The following is a 19,303-nucleotide window of genomic DNA, read 5'->3' on the forward strand; positions in this document are numbered from 1 at the left end:
GAGGATGGATCGAGACTGTTCTCAGTGGTACCTGATGTCAGAACAAGGAGTAATGGTCTCAAGTTGCAGTTGGGGAGGTTTAGGTTGGATATTAGGAAAAACTTTTTCACTAGGAGGGTAGTGAAGCACTGGAATGGGTTACCTAGAGAGGTGGTGGAATCTCCTTCCTTAGAGGTTTTTAAGGGCAGGCTTGACAAAGCCCTGGCTGGGATGATTTAGTTGGGAATTGGTCCTGCTTTGAGCAGGGAGTTGGACTAGATGACCTCCTGAGGTCCCTTCCAACCCTGATATTCTATGATATTCTATGATATTCTTTAGCTTCCTGAGAAAGATTACAAGAGACAAGGCTTTGTAAACTCACTAGTTCAGCAATTTAACCATTTGGGTCTATGTGGCAACACAGGGCTTTTTAAAGTTACTGGCTAAGTACTCCTCCTACCTTGCTAGGATGAGTGTCAGCCCTCTCTGAGGTTACTGGTTGAGCACCTCTAGCTTTTGGGCTTGTGTGAAAGCTTAAAAACTTGTGAAACCTCAGCCTAAGCACTACAAACTTGCTGACGGGGATAGCAAAAGGCACAAGTCTTGTGAGTTCAAAAGTGCTGCTCTGATTGGATATCAAGTCTCATGCTTCAGAAAAGTTTCCTAACATCTTCTATGGCTTGCTGGGGTGATAGTGCTCAGGCTTCTGTGAGGTCATTAGATCAGAAATTTCAATGTGCTGAGCTCATGCCAAGACACAGACCTGTGGGAGGTCACTGGCTCAGCAGTTCAAATTAGAACAGGGGGCTCCTCATTTCAGGGCCAGCTCCAGGCACCAGCAGAGGAAGCACGTGCCTGGGGCGGCACATGCTAAGGGGCGGCATTCCGTCCATTCTTAGGGCGGCACAGTCCGGTTATTTTTTTTTCCTTCGGCAGTTTGTAGGGTGACCAGACAGCAAGTGTGAAAAATCGGGACGGGGGTGGGGTGTAATAGGAGCCTATATAAGAAAAAGACCCAAAAATCGGGACTGTCCCTATAAAATTGGGACATCTGGTCAACCTAGCAGTTCGGGCAGCAGTCCGAGCGGCTTTTTTTTTTTTGCTTGGGGCAGCAAAAATGGTAGAGACGGCCCTGCCTCATTTCTGTTGGGTTTGTCATCACTGGTGTTAACTACTGTGACATGACGCTTACATCATACCTGATGGAACACAGCACAAGTAAGATAATGGACAAGGGAATAACTGTATTTGAAAAGAGCTGAGCCAAAGCCAGACAAACAAGAGTGTGCACACATGGACATGTACACCGACTGTGCCAGGGCCGCCCAGAGAGCGGGGCAAGTGGGGCAATTTGCCCTGGGTCCCACAGAGGCCCCCATGAGAATATAGTATTATATAGTATTGGAACTTTTTTTTATGGAAGGGACCCCCGAAATTGCTTTGCCCCAGGCCCCCTGAAGCTTCTGGGCGGCCCAGGACTGTGCAGCTTGTGCATCTAGCCACATGCCACTATGGTCCTGTCTGTTCACTCTCCCCTCCTAAACTCTCCATTCTGTTTCCCCTGGATGCTAGCTAGGGGAGGGTAAGTCAGTGGCAGTGTTTCCTCTGCACAATGTGGGAAAGTGTCTATTGCAACTATAACTGAAACCAAACTCACCGCAATTGGGCTACTAAGCATTGTTGCTGAGTCAGTAGTTAACTTCACTGGGTTTGAACCAGTGAAGGCAAGATGAAAAGGTTCCACGCGCGCGCACACACACACACACACACACACACACACACACATATTTTTATTTCACTCTTTCACACCCACATCCACATCACTGTCAATCCCGGGAGCCATTCACTCCATTGTAAAGAAACACTGTAATATATGAAAACAAATTACAACTATCTGCGGTTTCTATGCTGAACTGCAAAGTAACAAAATTTAGGAATTTTAATTTACAAACAGAGCACAAGTTCTCTCTCACAATGTTATCTAGTTTAGCTGACGAAAACTGCTGACCTCCCACAGTGTAAACGGAAAATCAACAAGTGGTTTAATTTTTAGCAAAGCAATAATGTCCATCAGTACAATTTTAGCAGCTTCACTATGAACATTTACATCCCATTCAGGCTTCCTCAGTATATATTTTTAAAGCATTTGTCAGTGTAAATGGATTCACTAAAACTTTTAAAGAAGATTATATGGGACTTTTCTGTGTTTTTTTGCACATACATAAGGCAAGACAGAGCAGATGTCATTTCTGACAGGATTTCATGAACTCACTTCAAACGGTGCATAATCATCAGGAAGCTTCTCCAACATATCATCAGCCAATCTAGCTACCACCGCCTCTCTAGTCTCGCCTCCTCCACTGGAACTGTCTTTAGGTTGAATACTGAGGATGGTATCCAACACATCCTTGGCAAGCTTGCTTTGGTAAGTGATATCAGCATTGGGATGCAGCCCAAATACCTCAGGAGTGTCATAAGCGGGCAGGCTCTAGATGATCAAACACAAAGAATTGTAATTGGAGGTAAAATTCACAAATGCCAGCTGTAAAAAAGCCAGAGGAATAAAAGCAGTTTCCACCCTATAAAATAAAAAAAAGCTTTATTTTCCTAATTTTGTCATCCTGTGATGCTCAATTAGCAGTCTTCAATGCAAAGAATCCAGTGCTTCCTAAAACCTAGCACTGAAACACAAACCCTGCTGACTGGAACCACTTAGGGCAGTGTTTCCCAAACTTGGGATGCCGCTTGTGTAGGGAAAGCCCCTGGCGGGGCGGGCCGGCTTGTTTATCTACCGCATCTGCAGGTCAGGCCGATCGTGGCTCCCACTGGCCGCGGTTCACTGCTCCAGGCCAAAGGGAGCTGCTGGAAGCGGCACTGGCCGAGGGATGTATTGGCCGCCGCTCGGCGAGACACGCAGGCAGAGTCGATGGGGGAGCGGCAGCAGTTGATTCACCGTGGTGAAGACACCACAGTAAGTCAATCTAAGTACGTCAACTTCAGCTACATTATTCACGTAGCTGAAGTTGCGTAACTTAGATCGATCCCCCTTCCAGTGTAGACCTGGCCTTAGTATGCAATTTCCCCCTATATTTGAGTAGTCATTTTCCGCTTCAGACTCCCCTAACATTTCCTGTGCGGTAGGGCCAAGAGCCTGAACTCCCATTCTCTATTTTTCCTTTGATAACGGTCTCTCTAGATAGTACTTCTCTCAAGGGAGTTAAAAGGAAAAATAAAGTGTAGAGCTACTGGAACAGCATTATGACTCCTTCACTAACAGATATTTAGGCAAGTATGCAGACAGGAGAAAAATCTGTTTAACAGACTGAAACTAAAGGAAGATGCTGAAGGGTAGAAAGAACTTGGATGAGTGTTTATTAGTATTGTTTTCATTTGATAAGAGCTTGATACTGTACAAACCTGTATGTACTGAAGGTACTGATCCACTGTGGTACATTTGGGTATGCTGTACCCTTTGTAAAAGCAGAAGTCTTGACTGAACATGTTTTCACTGAACCAGACTTTAGCAAATGTGTTCAGCAGTCTTTTGTCATAGTCATCAGTCACTCGACCTCCATACTGGATCTCGCCTACCATGTAGCGAACAGTATTCCAGGAGACACCCTAAAACAACATACAAACATTAATTATGGCTAAACCTCCCTGAATTTCATGCAGAGCTCTGTTGACATCTTCATGTGTCTGTATACATACAGTATTGTATATAGGCCCAGATCATCTGACCGTCTTGAGGGTGAAAGTGACTTTACATCACCCTTGTGTTCCCCTGATCTTGAGGTCTGCTCAATCCTCACACAACTTACAGCGGCTTAAGTCAAAGCCGTTCTGCCGCTTGTTCAGAGAAAGCCCCTGCCGGGCTGGGCTGGTTTGTTTACATGCCGCTTCCGCAAGTTCGGCTGATCGCGGCTCCCACTGGCCGTGGTTCACTGCTCCAGGCCAATGGGGGCTGTGGGAAGGGCAGCCAGCACATCCCTCGGCCCACGCTGCTTCCCGCAGCCCCCATTGGCCTGGAGTGGCGAACCGCGGCCAGTGGGAGCCGCGATTGGCTGAACCTGTGGATGCGGCAGGTAAACAAACTGGCCCGGCCCGCCAGGGGCTTTCTCTGAACAAGCAGTGGACCGGCTTTGAGAACCACTGGCTTAAGTAACAAGGGGCTCTTTTGGCAGCTGGGATACCTGTGGTACAGCTTCGCTCCAACCATGCCCCCAAATGCCATTTACAATGGAGATTTACAACCAGAGAAGCAACTATGGTTCACTACACTGTTTTGGATTCTCCCATCCAGAGACATCTTCAGGAGACTAGTTAAGCCAGTTTTACAGTCCCCTTTTGCTGCCAGAGTGTCACAGAAGGGCCACAGAACCATGGAATAGCTGGTCGGTAGTAATATGCTTTCTGCTTAGGTCGTTTAAACAAAATCCACCACCATTGCAGTGCAGAAATAATTAGGATTATCTTTGTAGACTCCTAACTGCTGCTCTGATGTCCCACTGTATTTGGTTTTTAGGCAGGGGATGCATTGGGGTTCAGAAAATTCATCAGCATCTTTAACTTTCACAAAATTAGTACCAACAAATTTCAAATAATATTTTCCTAAATGTGATACTCTCCTCACAGATACACCTGTACAGCTTGCCATCCAACCCGTTCCCCAAAACTGGCGTGGGCATGAGAAGCACTGATTTATGAAGACAGGGTCAAAAAGCAAGTGCTAATTCCATTAAATCACAAATAATTGAAATATATTATTAAAACATTTGTTATAAAACAGAACATCATTCTGAAATACAAAAAACAACTTTTAGCCATTTAACACTATCTCACAATAAAAATAAACTCTATGTCATGGTGTGTTTTGCTTTATTAATTTCGATGGAATATAGGTGTCCAAAAAGTCAAAGGTGATAGCATAACCCAGTCACTGTCCAACATCAAGCAGTCTTAAACAAGCTTCAGTGTTTGGTATACAGAGACCTCAGCTGGCTTAGTACTTTGGCAAACAAACCATTAGAAATCTTTTTAACCCTTTAAATATGTAGAAAAGAAGAGAAAAAAGACAGTTAAAGCATTTGCTATGTAAAGTATTAAATAAGGTTTTCATTTTAACAACATCCCTTGGTCCTTTTTTTTAAAGTTTTTAAAAGGACAAAACCCCTTATTTGACAGTCCTTTAGATGGTATTAAAGATGGTAATAACTGTCCTGTTTGGGGAAAACAGAAGTTAGCTAAGATAGCCTGGATCTCTTATTGCGGCTGCTAAAGTTTGATCCCTTTTTCTTGAAGACAAAACAAGACAAGTACATGCAACAGGGAAAAGAAAAGAATAGCAAAATAAATTAGTTTCTATCTTTGGTGTTGACTCTCACTTGCAACCTCACTGCTGGAAAAACACAGGTATTACACTTGGTCTTATCAGCCATTCTGAGACCTGACAAATTTACACCAGCATCAGGTTGCTTTGGGCATTGCTTTTAGCTGCCTCTCTGCTCACAGGCTTGCAGCAGTGCTGTAAAATATATAGTCTTAGCCAGCTAAGCCAGACTCTTTTCAGACAGAAGGCAATAGGAGAGAAATAGGAAAGAGAAGAATTAAGGTGGGGAAGGAAAAGGGTGCACCAGGAGGGGGTGAAAAAGTTTCACATCCCCAGTGGTGGTTGGGGTTTAGCTGGAGCCAACAGTGTCATCTGGGTCTCTCATTCTGGCTCAGTCTGGTCAGGACATCTCAGGATTAGGATGACAAAGGCCCAAGAGTGTCATGGTGGACTCTGGGGTTCCAAGAGATAAAGGGGATGGAAGCCATAATGATAACGCTCGATCCTTCCTGTTTGTCAGCCTTTCAGTCAGCCATAGTCTGCTAATTTCCTGCCCCCCTCCAAAGTCTTTCTGAGGACCCCAAAAGGAGAGCAATGGGTGGAATAGCCCTTCTCCTCATTACTTTGTCCACCAATTACATCTATTTTCCAACACACCAATTTTGAGTCACTGATTTCTGGTCCCACACTTCCCTTCTTTAGCAAATACGATCTCAACACAGTCCTTTTTGTTTGGACTAATTCAGTCTGTTTCCCCTGTGCACTTTCCCCCCCACACCAACATTTATTGGTATAGGTTATTTTAACATTTTGTGAATTGTTAGTCACTTCCTACAGTTAGGTTTGCAACTGGGACAAGCCTACTAGGCCTCAACTATTGCTGCAGTTTACAGCTCCCCTTTTTTTGCATAATTATATATATATATTTGGATTAATAAAAAAGTAACCACCACAAACATAACTAGAAAACATACACATGGTTAAAAATGGATTTAAAAAGTTACCCCCCACTGAGCCGTTGCATTTGTATTTCAACATATGTAGACGAGTGTTTTCCACGCTGTGGGCACTCAATATATCTGGAGTTAAAGGAACAAGCTTTTTAAAATCTAGCATTCATGTTTGTATTTCAGTTGTTTGGGACCATCCATAATATTCCAGTTACCCAAACTATTGAATTAAGTACCTTCTTGATGTCCATGTCATCTAAATGATTCTGGATGAACTGCACAGTGGCATTAAAGTCAGCCTGGTTAAACTCATAGGGGATGTTCCAACCTAGTGGTCCAAATTTGCGTCTTTCTTGAACTGTGGAGTGCAGGAAACCAACAGCGTATAACATTGGTTTCCATTGCACCATGTTACTGACATCCAGGAGATCTTGGCTCACACCTGTTGGAAAAAAGTGGACATCACAAGCCATAAGCTACCAGCATTTTAGTTTCAGTGTGATACATTACTAAAATACCTCTCCTGGTGGTACTTAGTTAGCTTTGAATCTCTCCAGAGATGCATTTACTATATCACAAAGCACTCTAGTCTGGAGAAAGTATGCTAACTCTTTTTAGGTAGCACAAGTTAGCATAAAGTTCAGAAATATAAATGAACATGTTACAGTGCACATCTGGTGCATTTATCAAATCAACAAGCCCTTTGAGGACAGGAGATACAGCTTTTTAGTTCCCAGAAAAGCACATAAAAATCATCGCTCTAGCATGATAAAATCAGCATATGGCCTTTCATCATAAAAAGTGCAAGGGTGTTCAATTATTATTATTATTAAATGATGTGTTAAAAAGCATTTTAAGCAAGACACTGGAGGTTATAATTTGTGGACAAAATATTCCTGTTTTTATATCAGATGAGTTCAGCAGCTCTCCAATTTCTCTTGATTTTCTTTTCATCTGGCTTCATTTTAGGGTCAAGTTGTGCCGTGGAATCCACATGAACAACTCTTGTTGTTATCAGCTTCAACGGATAAGGTCTGCAGGCAGCGTCCAACAATTTCATTCTGATTCTACCAAGAACTGCAACATGATCACATGGTAACATAGGTGGGGCTGGAAGGAAGGACCTATTTAATTGTGTACCGCTACAAATTATATTTTATTCCCTGTTGATTTTTTTCACTCACCACCATATGTTCTCTTCAGACCAGCTTTGAGCCCCTGTGGAGGTTCATTGGTGAATTTAATGGACATTTGAAGAAGGGTAATGGGGAACTGCCGGTGAACCTCAGTGGTCATCCACAAGCGAAAGTTCTCATGGACAGTCTCAGTTTCTATAATAGTGTCCATCAGCTCATCCAAAAAGTCAAGCCCCAGGTGGCAGTTCTGAAGAAGTGCCCATCCTCCCTAGTGCAACAGAAGAGAACAAGATGTGATATGCATTTGTGTGGCATTTAAATTTATTTGCAAACTGAAAACACTAAATGACATTTTATTTATCATTACAATTAGAAATGTATCAAACAATTCTAATTTACAGCATGGTAATCAAATGTGTCCAACAGCTCATGTGCAGCAAGGTGGGAAGAATTTAAGTAACATATTCCTCCACATTCCAGTTCTAAGCTTGTCAATTCTGCACCAAGTCCTCATCAATTCAAATTAGTGCCTTTCAGAACTTTATATTTTCCCACGTAAATCTCAAGAACTGGCAGACAGTTCACATGCTAATTGTACAACTAAGATATAAGAACATAAGAACGGCCATACTGGGTCAGACCAAAGGCCCATCTAGCCTAGTATCCTGTCTACCGACAGAAGCCAATGTCAGATGTCCCAGAGGAATGAACAGAACAGGTAATCATCAAGTGATCCATTCTCTGTCACTCATTCCCTGGCTAGGGACACTATCCCTGCCCATCCTGGCTAATAGCCATTGATGGAGTGACAAAGTATTTCCCATCTGCAAGAAAATGCTAATTGCAGCCCATGCTGTCTGACAAGAATGGCAAATTTACCACTTGCAGATGTGTGGGATGACCCTTTGAGTGTCCTTTTTATACTCCTCCTCAAAACAAGGCCTACTTAATCCTCCATCATGTACCCTTGATTCTCAACTTTGATGGTTATGAGTCTTGACCTGTCCATGATTCTAATCAGTGGATCCATTGAACCTGCTGTCCTCCATTAAGTAGAAGTTTTGTTTCCTTTTCACTACAATAAAAGTATTCCTGAAGACCACTGGGATAGAAGTGCTAAATCAGTGAACTCGGAAATACATGCCTTGACATGCTAACCAGCCCACATATTACAGACACTATGATGATGGTATCCTAGTGACCTGATCAACCCAGCAAGCTGGAGATGCTAAATAGGGGTTAAAACAAAATAGACTGTATGGGACCACAGCTCCCCCCCTCCACATACACCCCTTCTGGATTTGGGAGAGTTCTGTTACCTCTTGTTCTGCCTCAGGTAAATGAGGCTTCATTAAGTGAGAAACTCAAGTGGAAGCAACAGAAGGACTTGCATCTGACTAAAGAGTTGATAGGACTCAATACCTTCACATCATTAGCTGGAGCACCATCAGCACCAGATGGGTGAATTGTGCAAAAGCAGAGAACCCCCTATTTCCTTTTATCTACAGGAATTTTTGTCCCCCAGACTCCTCCAGTTCTTCTTCAGGGAAAATGAGATCTTGCTACCAAATTCTCCATTCCCTATCCAAAACCCAGAAGGGAAAGAATTACCTAGTTAGTTCCCTCTCTCTCAATGCTCAGAAGAGTAAGCGTATGGATGGGATAGAGTTTTGGGGAGTACAAAGGGTGTTTACTCACCCTTTGCTGATTATGGGTGTGGAAGAGGGATGCTGACTCCTTGCAGATACATTTATTTCCCCATTCGCAATCTTTTCCTTATGACATTTCCCATTACCAGGCTATAATGTCACTTCACTACATAATGATAAATTATCACCAGAAGGCAGCCTCCTAATTTTATGTATTTTACAATGCAGGGGGCAAGGTGGCAGCTATCACTCACTGCTTCCAAATACAGCACAAAGAGCTGAAAGCCTCTGAGCTGGGCTCAGCTGTCCATACATTTAGGAAACAAGTGTCAGTTTAACTCATTGCTCTCCTCTTCAGCTGAAGTAGTAAGATTATAATGATTTCACTGCTACCATAAAATGGATTGCTATTGTGCAAAGAACATGTATTATTTTCCCCTTTGAATTGCATTGCAGTCCTATTACACATGAGCACTTTCAATTGCTAATTTGTATTAATAAAAACCTTGTTCTCTTTCCTCCCCAGACTGCTTACAGATAACTTCCATTCTATGAGTATTTATATTAAAAAGCATTGTATTAAGTCCAAAGTAGATTGCGAAGAGTTACAGGGGAATCTCACCAAACCAGGTGACTGGGCAACAAAATGGCAGATACAATTCAACGTTGATAAGTGCAAAGTAATGCACGTTGGGAAAAATAATCCCAACTACACATATATAATGACGGATTCTAAATTAGCTGTTACCGTTCAAGAAGGAGATCTCAGAGTAATTGTGGATAGTTGTCTGAAAACTATAGCTCAATGTGCAGCAGAGTCAAAAAGGCTAATATAATCATAGGAACCATTAGGAAAGAGATAGAAAATAAAACAGAAAATATATAGCTACTATATAAATCCATGGTGTGCCCACACCTTGAAAACTGTGTTCAGTTCTGATCTTCCCATTTCAAAAGGGATATAGTGGAACTGGAAAAAGGTTCAGTGAAGGGCAATACAAGATGATCAAGGGTATGGAACAGCTTCCATATGAGGAGAGATTAAAACAATAGGGCTGTTCATCTTAAAGAGATGACTAAGGGAGGGAAGAGGTCTATAAAATCATGAATGGTATGGAAAAAGTTCATAGAAAAAGTGTTATTTATCATTTCCCACAATACAAAAACCCGGGGCCAGCCAATACAATTAACAGGCAGCAGGTTTAATACAAACATGAGAAGTACTTTTTTACATAACACAAAATTAACCTTAGAACTCATTGCCATGGGATGTTGTGATAGCCAAAAGTATAACTGGGTTTTAAAAAGAAATAGATAAATTCATGCAGGATAAATCCATCTATGCTTTTGTGCCTCCCCCACCCCCATTTTTTTAAGCCACAATGAAGTAGTAATCAAAATAAGTGGTATTATTTGGAAGATGAGTTACAGAGGCTCCAAGCTATTTAGGACAAATTCCATTTCAGTTTTTGAAGCTGTAAGGCAAATATATAAATGGAGAACAAATTAAGGCTCTTTGAAACTTATATGCTTATTAGCCAAGATGGTCAGAGGGTGAACCTGGTTGCCAGAAGGAGAAGATAGGGTGGATCTCTCCATAACTGTCCTGTTCTGGACATTCTCCCTGAATCTCTGGTATTGGCTACTGTCAGAGACAGAAAACTGAGCTACATGGACCACTAGTGTGACCCACTATGGCAGTTCTTATGTTATGTTTTTGTTTTTCCACAGAAAATCACAAATATGTAATATGCTCTCTATAAGAGACATGAAATTTGGAAGTCCTCTCAATGTTTACACATTGTGTCAATATTTGTCAACAATATAGTAAAATAAATTTAAAAGCATCATATACTATATACTATATACTAGTAGTTAATAATCATTAAGTCCTCTCAATGTTTGTCAATCATTAAGTCCACTCAATGTTTGTCAACAATATAGTAAAATAAATTTAAAAGCATCATATACTATATACTATATACTAGTAGTTAATAATCATTAAGTCAGATCATGAAGTTGGCATGTCATAATCAGTTATGAAATTCCCATTAGTCACATGCATTTTCACTGACTGGCTTTCCTTGATAGTCTACCATTGTATGACGCAGGCCTATTGTTTTGGAATTCAAGTTACTTTTATAAAACAATTAGATCTACATGCATCAACAGTATCAGAACGCTTTGTTTCTATTCGGGGTTATAACACATTACATGTTGTAACCACGCAGTGACAAGACAACAACGATTCAGGTTTTGCCTTACATGTGCCATGGTCTGCTGTAGAAGTTTACGAGCATGGACTTCTTGTCCCTGACCCATGGAAACATAACGTGTCTCTGTCTTCAGTCTTTTCCCCAGAGCAATGATTGAGTCGGTAGGATCAGAACCCATAGAAAGAAAGCAGATGAGAGGAGTACGTGGATCTGATTCTTCCCATGTCTTCTCCAAGTCCAAGATGACTCCTTCTGCATATTTTTCCCCCATGGTATCCATGATATACTTCCTGGCCTATATTAAAAAGTTCAACCACATCTATTATAGTCATTCAAATGTTGCTTTCTATAAACTGAGGCTGCAAGTTATATATATTAACTACTCACCAAATTTAACACTACATTTTATCCTATAGAAACACTACATTTTATCCTATGTAAGATGGCCAACATATAACCACCATATGCAATGTTGTGGCCTATTAAGAGTTGACAAGATGATTTAAAATCAGATCACCATAGGAGGAAGATATCACGCTTTTGTGCCTCCCCCCTTTTTTTTTAAGCCACAATGAAGTAGCAATCAAAATAACTGGTATTATTTGGAAGATGAGTTACAGAGACTCTATGCTATTTAGGACAAACTCCATTTCAGTTTTTGAAGCTGTAAGGCAAATATATAAATGGAGAACAAATTAAGGCCCTTTCAAACTAGACTGAAGTGATCTCTGCTCTATTGCTTCTCTGGCAGTTGAGTTCTGGATTTACAGTAGCTACCAGTTTAATGTACAAGAAAAAGGACCAATCAGTAATGAGTCAGTTCTCAGAGACAAAGGCATTCAAGACTAGAACTGGCTAAACTTCAGTTTCATGAGACATTTCATTTTGTTCTGAAGTATAACAAAACCAAGTTTTTCACAATCTCTCACAAACTGGAACTTCATTTTAGGATTTGGAAACACTAACATATGAGCAAGAACAATGATCAGCACTTCAGAGGAGTCATGGACTTGGAAGTCATGGCTTAGTCGTCATGGAAGAGCAGGTGGCTAGTGCTTAAGATCAACTGGCAACTAGAAAGAAGGAACATGGAAAATGATTTCTTCAGGTTACAGACCTGAGCCAATAAAGAGGGAGGACAAAATCCCTTGAATTATGTAAAAGTTAGTGGGTAATTAACTAAATGATCTCTTATTTAGTTTCCACAGTTGAAACTAAAAAGGAGTCAGTCACTGAGCACTGTAGAAAAGAAGCAAAGTAGATATGAAACTAACTGTAAGGAAGCCTCCAAAGACAGACCCTTCAGAAGTGAAAATAATAAGCTTTTGAAAACTGTTACCCTCAAGTAAATTTGTATTTATTCTCTAAAGCCAAGTACTGTATAATCATAACAAGATAAGCGAGATTCACCGTGAATAGGGTATTCCTGTTTTTGTGAGAGGAATAATCTGGACCAGGTTAAGCTCTGGCATTGAAATCAGTCCCCTAACTTCAATAGAAGTTGTATCCATGTACACCAGAACTGAATTTTTACATCTATCAAAAGTCCAGAGAGGATTGCAATGCCAATAATTAAGTTCTGTGAAACAATATACGCAATTTAACCGTAATAATATCATCCTAGAGTTTAATTCCAGCCTTCCACATCTCAGTATGGATAAAATCTCTACAGTTTCTTGGGTAGGTGAGGCAATAAATAACTGAAAGGATCCTAAGTGATAGGCAGAGTACTGAAATTTCCTCTGAGAGACAAAGGAAAGTCAATGGGCAAATTAAAACCTCAGAGAGAAGGAAGAGGAAATCCAAGCAAACAATAATAAAACTAGAGCAGCCACATCGGAGCAATTATACAAAATCCAGAGAAGTTAAAGTTAAAGAAGTTCTACCTCAAAAAAAAAAAAGTCTAGCTTCTGAGCAAGCATGTAAGACAGAATACTATTAAGCTCATTTGCTTAGTACAGTAAGGAATCTGTAGTCACAGCCTTATCTGTAAGATGTGGTTTACAGCTGATTTTGCATTTAAAGATTGTACATATTGCTTTTCTTGAAAAGCTTTCATCATGGACTAAAATTGAAGACAAGATATACACATACATATGCACATAGGTGTACAAACTTTTTTTTTTATAACACACAGAAACACAGAGAGAGAGAGAGAGATGTAGGTAACAGAACAAGTTTAATGTTAGGCAGAAAACTACTTGTGGGATCCAGTATAAGTGGGAAAGCTGACCTCACATTTGATTCTCTGGTAGTGTAGATCAATAACCAGAAACTAATAAATTTAGCATAACACAAATAGGAGGTTATCAATACACTATGGACATAAGATATCACAATGATATTCTGCTTAGAATAACCTGTAGGCAGAGGTTAAAAGAAAATCAAGTCTTGAACAGGTCTGTCAACTCACCAACAACGAGCAGGTGAGAGTTGTGTCTTCCCCTGCTCACTGTCAAACTAGCGGATTCCTCAAGAAACTGTCTCACAAGGGCCTATGCCCACTGGGCTTTGAGAGTGGGTGGGAAGGGGTTGCAGTTTCACCACAAAACTTAGTATCATTGATCCAGATACTGACACCATTCCTCTGTTAATATGAACTCACTCATTCTGGGCCAATGCCACCTTGCTTTGCAGCACCCACAGGGTGGGATGTGGCCAGGGGAAAGAGGGTCTTTCCAGAATTGTTGTTTTTTGCTGTAGCATTTCCAGGATATGGAATATTTACATATTTTCCACTTGAAGCATATAGTTCCTATATTTCTCTTCTCATTTTCCATGGAAATAGTTGGACAAAAACTACTTATCTGGTGCAATTCTGCACAGTATGAAATGAGGATGTGCTCAAACCAAATAGCAAAAAAAAAAAAAAAAAGGGTCTTAAATGATCTGATTCTCACGTAGTTTAACTCAGTAGCATGAAGGAAAGACAAGGCAGAACATGTAAAGTTAAATAAGCAGAATGGTGTTTAAATAATGTTTTTCAAAGTTTTGGAAGAGATTTCAGCTAAACTTTAAGGTGGCGATGAAATTCCAGCTAGGATTTCTGTTACCATATTAACGAAGCCAGCAAGCAAGTTTCTATTTCACTTACAAGGCAATGTAGACTGAGCACAGTAACTCCTGAGTTTAAGTTTCGACTCTATGGGAGAGTCAATTTTTCCATCAGCAAAGTGGAATCATCATACAAAGGGATCACCCCTGCGATAGCTGTATGAATTAGTATAGGTCTGTAAAGCACTTTGAAAAAATCCCAAGGGCTGTTTAAGTAACAAGGATTATTAGAAGATAGTAACATTTTACATACATAGCACTGAAACTCTGATGCTATATTGCAGGGATCGGCAACCTTTGGCATGCGGCCCATCAGGGAAATTCACTGGTGGGCCGGGGCAGTTTGTTTACCTGCAGCATCCGCAGGTTCGGCTGATCGCATCTCCCGCTGGCTGCGTTTCGCCGTTCCAGGCCAATGGGGGCTGCAAGAAGTGGCGTGGGCCAAGGAATGTGCTAGCCGCCGCTTCCTGCAGCCCCCATTGGCCTGGAACGGCGAACCACAGCCAGTGGGAGCTGCGATCAGCCGAACCTGCGGACGCTGCAGATAAACAAACCATCCCGGCCCGCCAGCGGATTTCCCTGACGGGCTGCGTGCCAAAGGTTGCCAATCCCTGCTATATTGTATATTTGATAAAATATATTCAAACTTAATTAAATAATTCCTACAGGAAATTATTACATCTGAAGGAGCAGACAAAATATGCCTACAGGTTAATGTACCTGAGCTATGGTTCTATCAGGACACCAGGATCTAATAAGGAGGAGACGTCTGAAGCAGTCCAGAGATTGATCATAGCCACTGGGAACAAGTTCTTCCTCTGGATTCTCCTTATCAAACCAGATTTTCCATTGTTTCTCTGTTCTTGAAATCTGTACACATAAGGCAGAGAACCGCATCTCACAATATAGAAGGAGTCACACTGCAACACACAAACTCCAAAACTTTCAGTGAAGGTCAGACATTAGAGGCATACCCATGTTTATTTATTAATCTTTGTTTATATAGGGTTACTGTGGATATTAGAGAAAACAAATTTTTAGACGGAGTACAAAAAGAAGACTATGCATTGATGCCCTCAACCAAACGACTATACTAAATATTCACCAGAAAGTGTTGGGAGGGAAAGTCAAAATGGAGCACTCTAGGGATGCAGGAAAGCTTGCATCCCCGTGGGAACAGAGTTAAGGTTGTGTTATGTGGTGGAGGAGAATTGGAAAAATGTCAAGGGGCGTATGTGTTTGTGAATGGAGGACAGAAAATATGTATTACTAAGTGGCCTCTCTTCATTTACTTGCTTTCCTGAGTTCTTTCATGGGCATAGTGTCTGTAATAGCCTTAGTTGTTTCATAGCCTAATTTTGTATATTAATTTAATTCCATTGTTCACAGATGACTAAGGACATGGACAAATACTTAATGCTCATCTGTTGCTCGGTGCCTCTTAATTTATAGGACTCTTTGGAGAAACTGCTACTTACTTGGTCCAAAACATCTGAGAATTGTCTAAGCTTACTGAGTTCCACCAGGTTCAGCCAAGTCATATCCAGGATCCATTTAGATGGTTTAGGAGGACAAGCTTTAAGGTCCAGAGAAGCACCACCTGTGAGGGGTAAGGCTATAATTAGAGCCTGTTTTAAAAATAGAGTTTTCCAGAAAAGCAATATTTTGGAAAACCTCATCTAAATATTGAGACCATATTCCATGCACTTCTGTAGTAGATGAAAGCTCTAACATTTTCCCAAAAGTCTGTTCTCTATTTAATTTCATCAGAAAAAAACTTGAGAATTGAAAACATGAGGCATTTCAACCAAATCTAGTGTTTTACACATACACACACACACATACACTTCTGAAAAAAAGATTTTTGAACATGCGAGAGCCCTGTCAAAATTGAAACCTAGTTTCATTGAAGTGACAAATCTTAGTTTATACAAGTTATTTAAAAAAAAAAGCTGGCCTTTTAATTTTTACTTTTTTTGTGTAGAAAACTAGTACAGAAAAAGCGAAATTATTCAAAGCTCAATTATCCAAAGGTCATTTGTCTCCTCTGAAGTTCACTTCAAGCTAGATTAGGATGGAGGAAGGGGATCTACCTGAATCACTGACTTCTTGAAGAGAAATGGACAAGGAGAAACTATGTTGTGCATAAAAACTTTTGCACCAACTTCAGTTAGTCAACACTGGAGAAGCCAAGTATCAATTGTAGTCTTGTAATGAGTACATTTACCACACATCTTGGACTACCTCATTTGGACTCTGCTTACTAGTTTGCCTCCTGAAGACTTTTTCTAACACTCCTATGTCTTGAGCAGCCTCAGACAAACTGCCATTCCTTTAAGCCAACCTTCAGTTCCCTCCAAAAGTTAGCCCTCTTGAGGGGCAAGATTCAGCATGGACACAGGAACAAGTTTTCCTTTTAAACCATAAGAAGTGTTGCCTGTGAAGTCTAATATCTTACTGGGCTAGAAACAGGACCAGTATCCCCTTGGAAAGTGGACAGGGGATGATATTTAACTTCTCAATGAGGGCACATGGCACTTGCATGAGGTTACATGACTAAAGTCGAAATATTTTTTTGTCCAGAAAAGCTTTTTAGGTCATTAAGAATTATTTTACATTATTTTCAGTTTCACTTCCTGTGAACCCTCTGCATTTACTAAAAAGCCATGGGTCCTTTAGTGTCCACGTCTCTTTTTTCAAATTATTTGATAAAAAAACACTCATGCTGGGTAGTACTTGGACTACCTACTGCAAAGTCATCTGGAATCGTGCTATAATGAGATTGCTCTTTTACCTCTTATCACCTCTTTAATTCCCAACACCTACATCATTGAAGTTCAATATTATTCCCATAAGTTATCAGTACAATATGATACTGCATTCTTTATCTCCTCTGATCTTTCAGAAGCAGTAACACCTGACAGGCAGAAAAGCTGTACCTATAAAAGAGTGACTCCTAGATATTGCACAATAATGTATTTGCACATTTTCTAATTATACAGATGTTCTGACCTTTAATAAGTGTCAGGAACTCTTCATGCTTCACTCTGTTTCTCTGCATGTCTATTTTCAAGGTAAGCAGTAAGGTGAACAGGAATTTGTGCTCCTCATAAAGTCCCCTGGCAGCATACTTATATACTTCATAGGTCATATGCTCAATTATATTAGCAATTCTCTTACTCGTAATTGGGCTCTTGACAGACCTGTTCAAAAGGAAAATTTAGTTCAGCGCCTTTATTGTTTAAGTTTATAGAAAAGATTTTCTGGAAAGGAGTAGGGCAAGTATGCAGGAAGTTCTAGTTCATTATCCCGAACATCTCAAAAATGAATAGGTCACTAAGACATATTACCAGACAGCAGAATACTAAAACAGACTCTAAAGCTGAAGCAACTTATCCGAGTTCTTACCTCTGACTAGATCTATTTGCATTGGAAACAACTGTCTCATAGTGGACTAAAAACCTGCTCCTACCAAGGTCCACAGACAAAGCTTAAGAAATATTGGTAAACAAGTTCTTTTCCTAGTTCTCTGCTTCTGCATGTGATAGCATAATGAAATAGAGGCAGGAAAGCCCCATTTTCAGAGGAACACTGTAATTTACTTTACTACAGTCCTTTTCAAGGGGGAAAAAAGTCATCTGATCTTTCAGTAATGTTAGTTACCTGGCTAGAGAAAGGTCAAAGAGTCCCAGAAACTGTCGAAGAGAAGTCTGATACATCACATTGACCATACTCATCTCAGTTATAAGGAAATATAGGATGCTCCCTCTTGTTGCAACTGAAAGATGAAGAGAAAGGCTGTGCTTAAAGCAGAAAATGCAAAAGAAAAAAATGCAGATCTCTAAACTTACTGCATCAAGTATAACAATGTTAATGATGACAACTAAAACTTTTAGCTGTTATATCATTAACCATTCATACGTGGTTTAGTGCTAATTTTAGTCTCATTTACATGTCAGTAAATAAGTAACCCACTACATTGTAACTCATTTTACTCTAACCAGGCAATCAGCAGCCAGGGCTTTCCAACATTCTGAAGGAGTATTGCCATTTGTCATGACTGGGACGTGGGCGGGCTAAGCTAGTGGTTGGAGCAGGAGTCAGGTTACCAGGAAATCAGGAATGGGCACCAGGTTACGGACAGCAATCGAATAGCAAAGTCGAGGACAAACCAGGGTCTGAAGCCACATCTAGGGTCTATTGCAAGGGTTCTCAAACTGCAGGGTTGGGACCCCTCAGGGGGTCGTGAGATTATTACATGGGGGGTTGTGAGCTTTCAGCCTCCATCCCAAGCCCTGCTTTGCATCCAGCATTTATAATGGTGTTAAATACATTAAAAAGTGTTTTTAATTTATAAGGGGGATCACACTCAGAGGCTTGCTATGTGAAAGGGGTCACCAGTACAAAAGTTTGAGAACCACTGGTCTAGTGCAAGCAAGGTCTGGAGCAGAAGCAGGCAAGCAGTCTGTGTTGTTGCTCATCAGATTCCCTTTATGGCTTCCTGGTTTATATACTGGCCAGTCAGTGGGGTGTGAGGGACTGCCCCTCAGGCCCTGCTGGGAGGTACTTCCTGTCTAACCTAACTTTACAGGGTCCTCTCATGGATGCCCAGCCTGAATCTCCAGTGGTGATATGGAGGCATCAGTCCCCCAGAACCCCTATGGTCCCAGGTTCTAATCCTACATGTTCTTACACTATGTAACAAATACCATTTCATGAATCTCTCAAAATGCAGAGAAATCCCAACTGAATACTACCTGGAACTTTTCATTCCAGAAGTAACAAATCCAAAAGTAAAGCACAGAATACAAAACATACAAAATACGTAAGGACCTTGCCATTGATCCAGAGGAGGTCTCTTGACTTCAGTGATCAAACTCTAAAATTGCTAAGATTTATAATAAATTAATGCATTCTGTTAAAGACATCACAGTGTACCTGTGTCCCCTTTTTACTGCAGTCTTCTACATAAGTATAATGTGTAATCACA

At 40.7% G+C, this 19,303-nt stretch overlaps 1 protein-coding gene across 1 annotated transcript in view; it reads right to left on the reverse strand.

The window, feature by feature from the left end:
* The window catches only part of DNAH5 (dynein axonemal heavy chain 5), a 315,641-nt gene that overhangs the window by 19,459 nt on the left and 276,879 nt on the right, over positions 1 to 19,303 (reverse strand). Inside the window, exons 67-75 of the mRNA XM_065584236.1 lie at positions 17,977 to 18,091; positions 17,326 to 17,516; positions 15,792 to 15,913; positions 15,034 to 15,183; positions 11,309 to 11,554; positions 7,443 to 7,662; positions 6,495 to 6,700; positions 3,397 to 3,600; positions 2,252 to 2,467 (exon numbers count right to left, since the gene is read on the reverse strand). Coding sequence (XP_065440308.1) covers positions 2,252 to 2,467; positions 3,397 to 3,600; positions 6,495 to 6,700; positions 7,443 to 7,662; positions 11,309 to 11,554; positions 15,034 to 15,183; positions 15,792 to 15,913; positions 17,326 to 17,516; positions 17,977 to 18,091 — 1,670 coding nt within the window. The remainder of the gene's footprint in view (positions 1 to 2,251; positions 2,468 to 3,396; positions 3,601 to 6,494; positions 6,701 to 7,442; positions 7,663 to 11,308; positions 11,555 to 15,033; positions 15,184 to 15,791; positions 15,914 to 17,325; positions 17,517 to 17,976; positions 18,092 to 19,303) is intronic.

This window comes from Chrysemys picta, chromosome 2, assembly GCF_011386835.1.
Source record: "Chrysemys picta bellii isolate R12L10 chromosome 2, ASM1138683v2, whole genome shotgun sequence".
Taxonomy (NCBI): domain Eukaryota; kingdom Metazoa; phylum Chordata; order Testudines; family Emydidae; genus Chrysemys; species Chrysemys picta.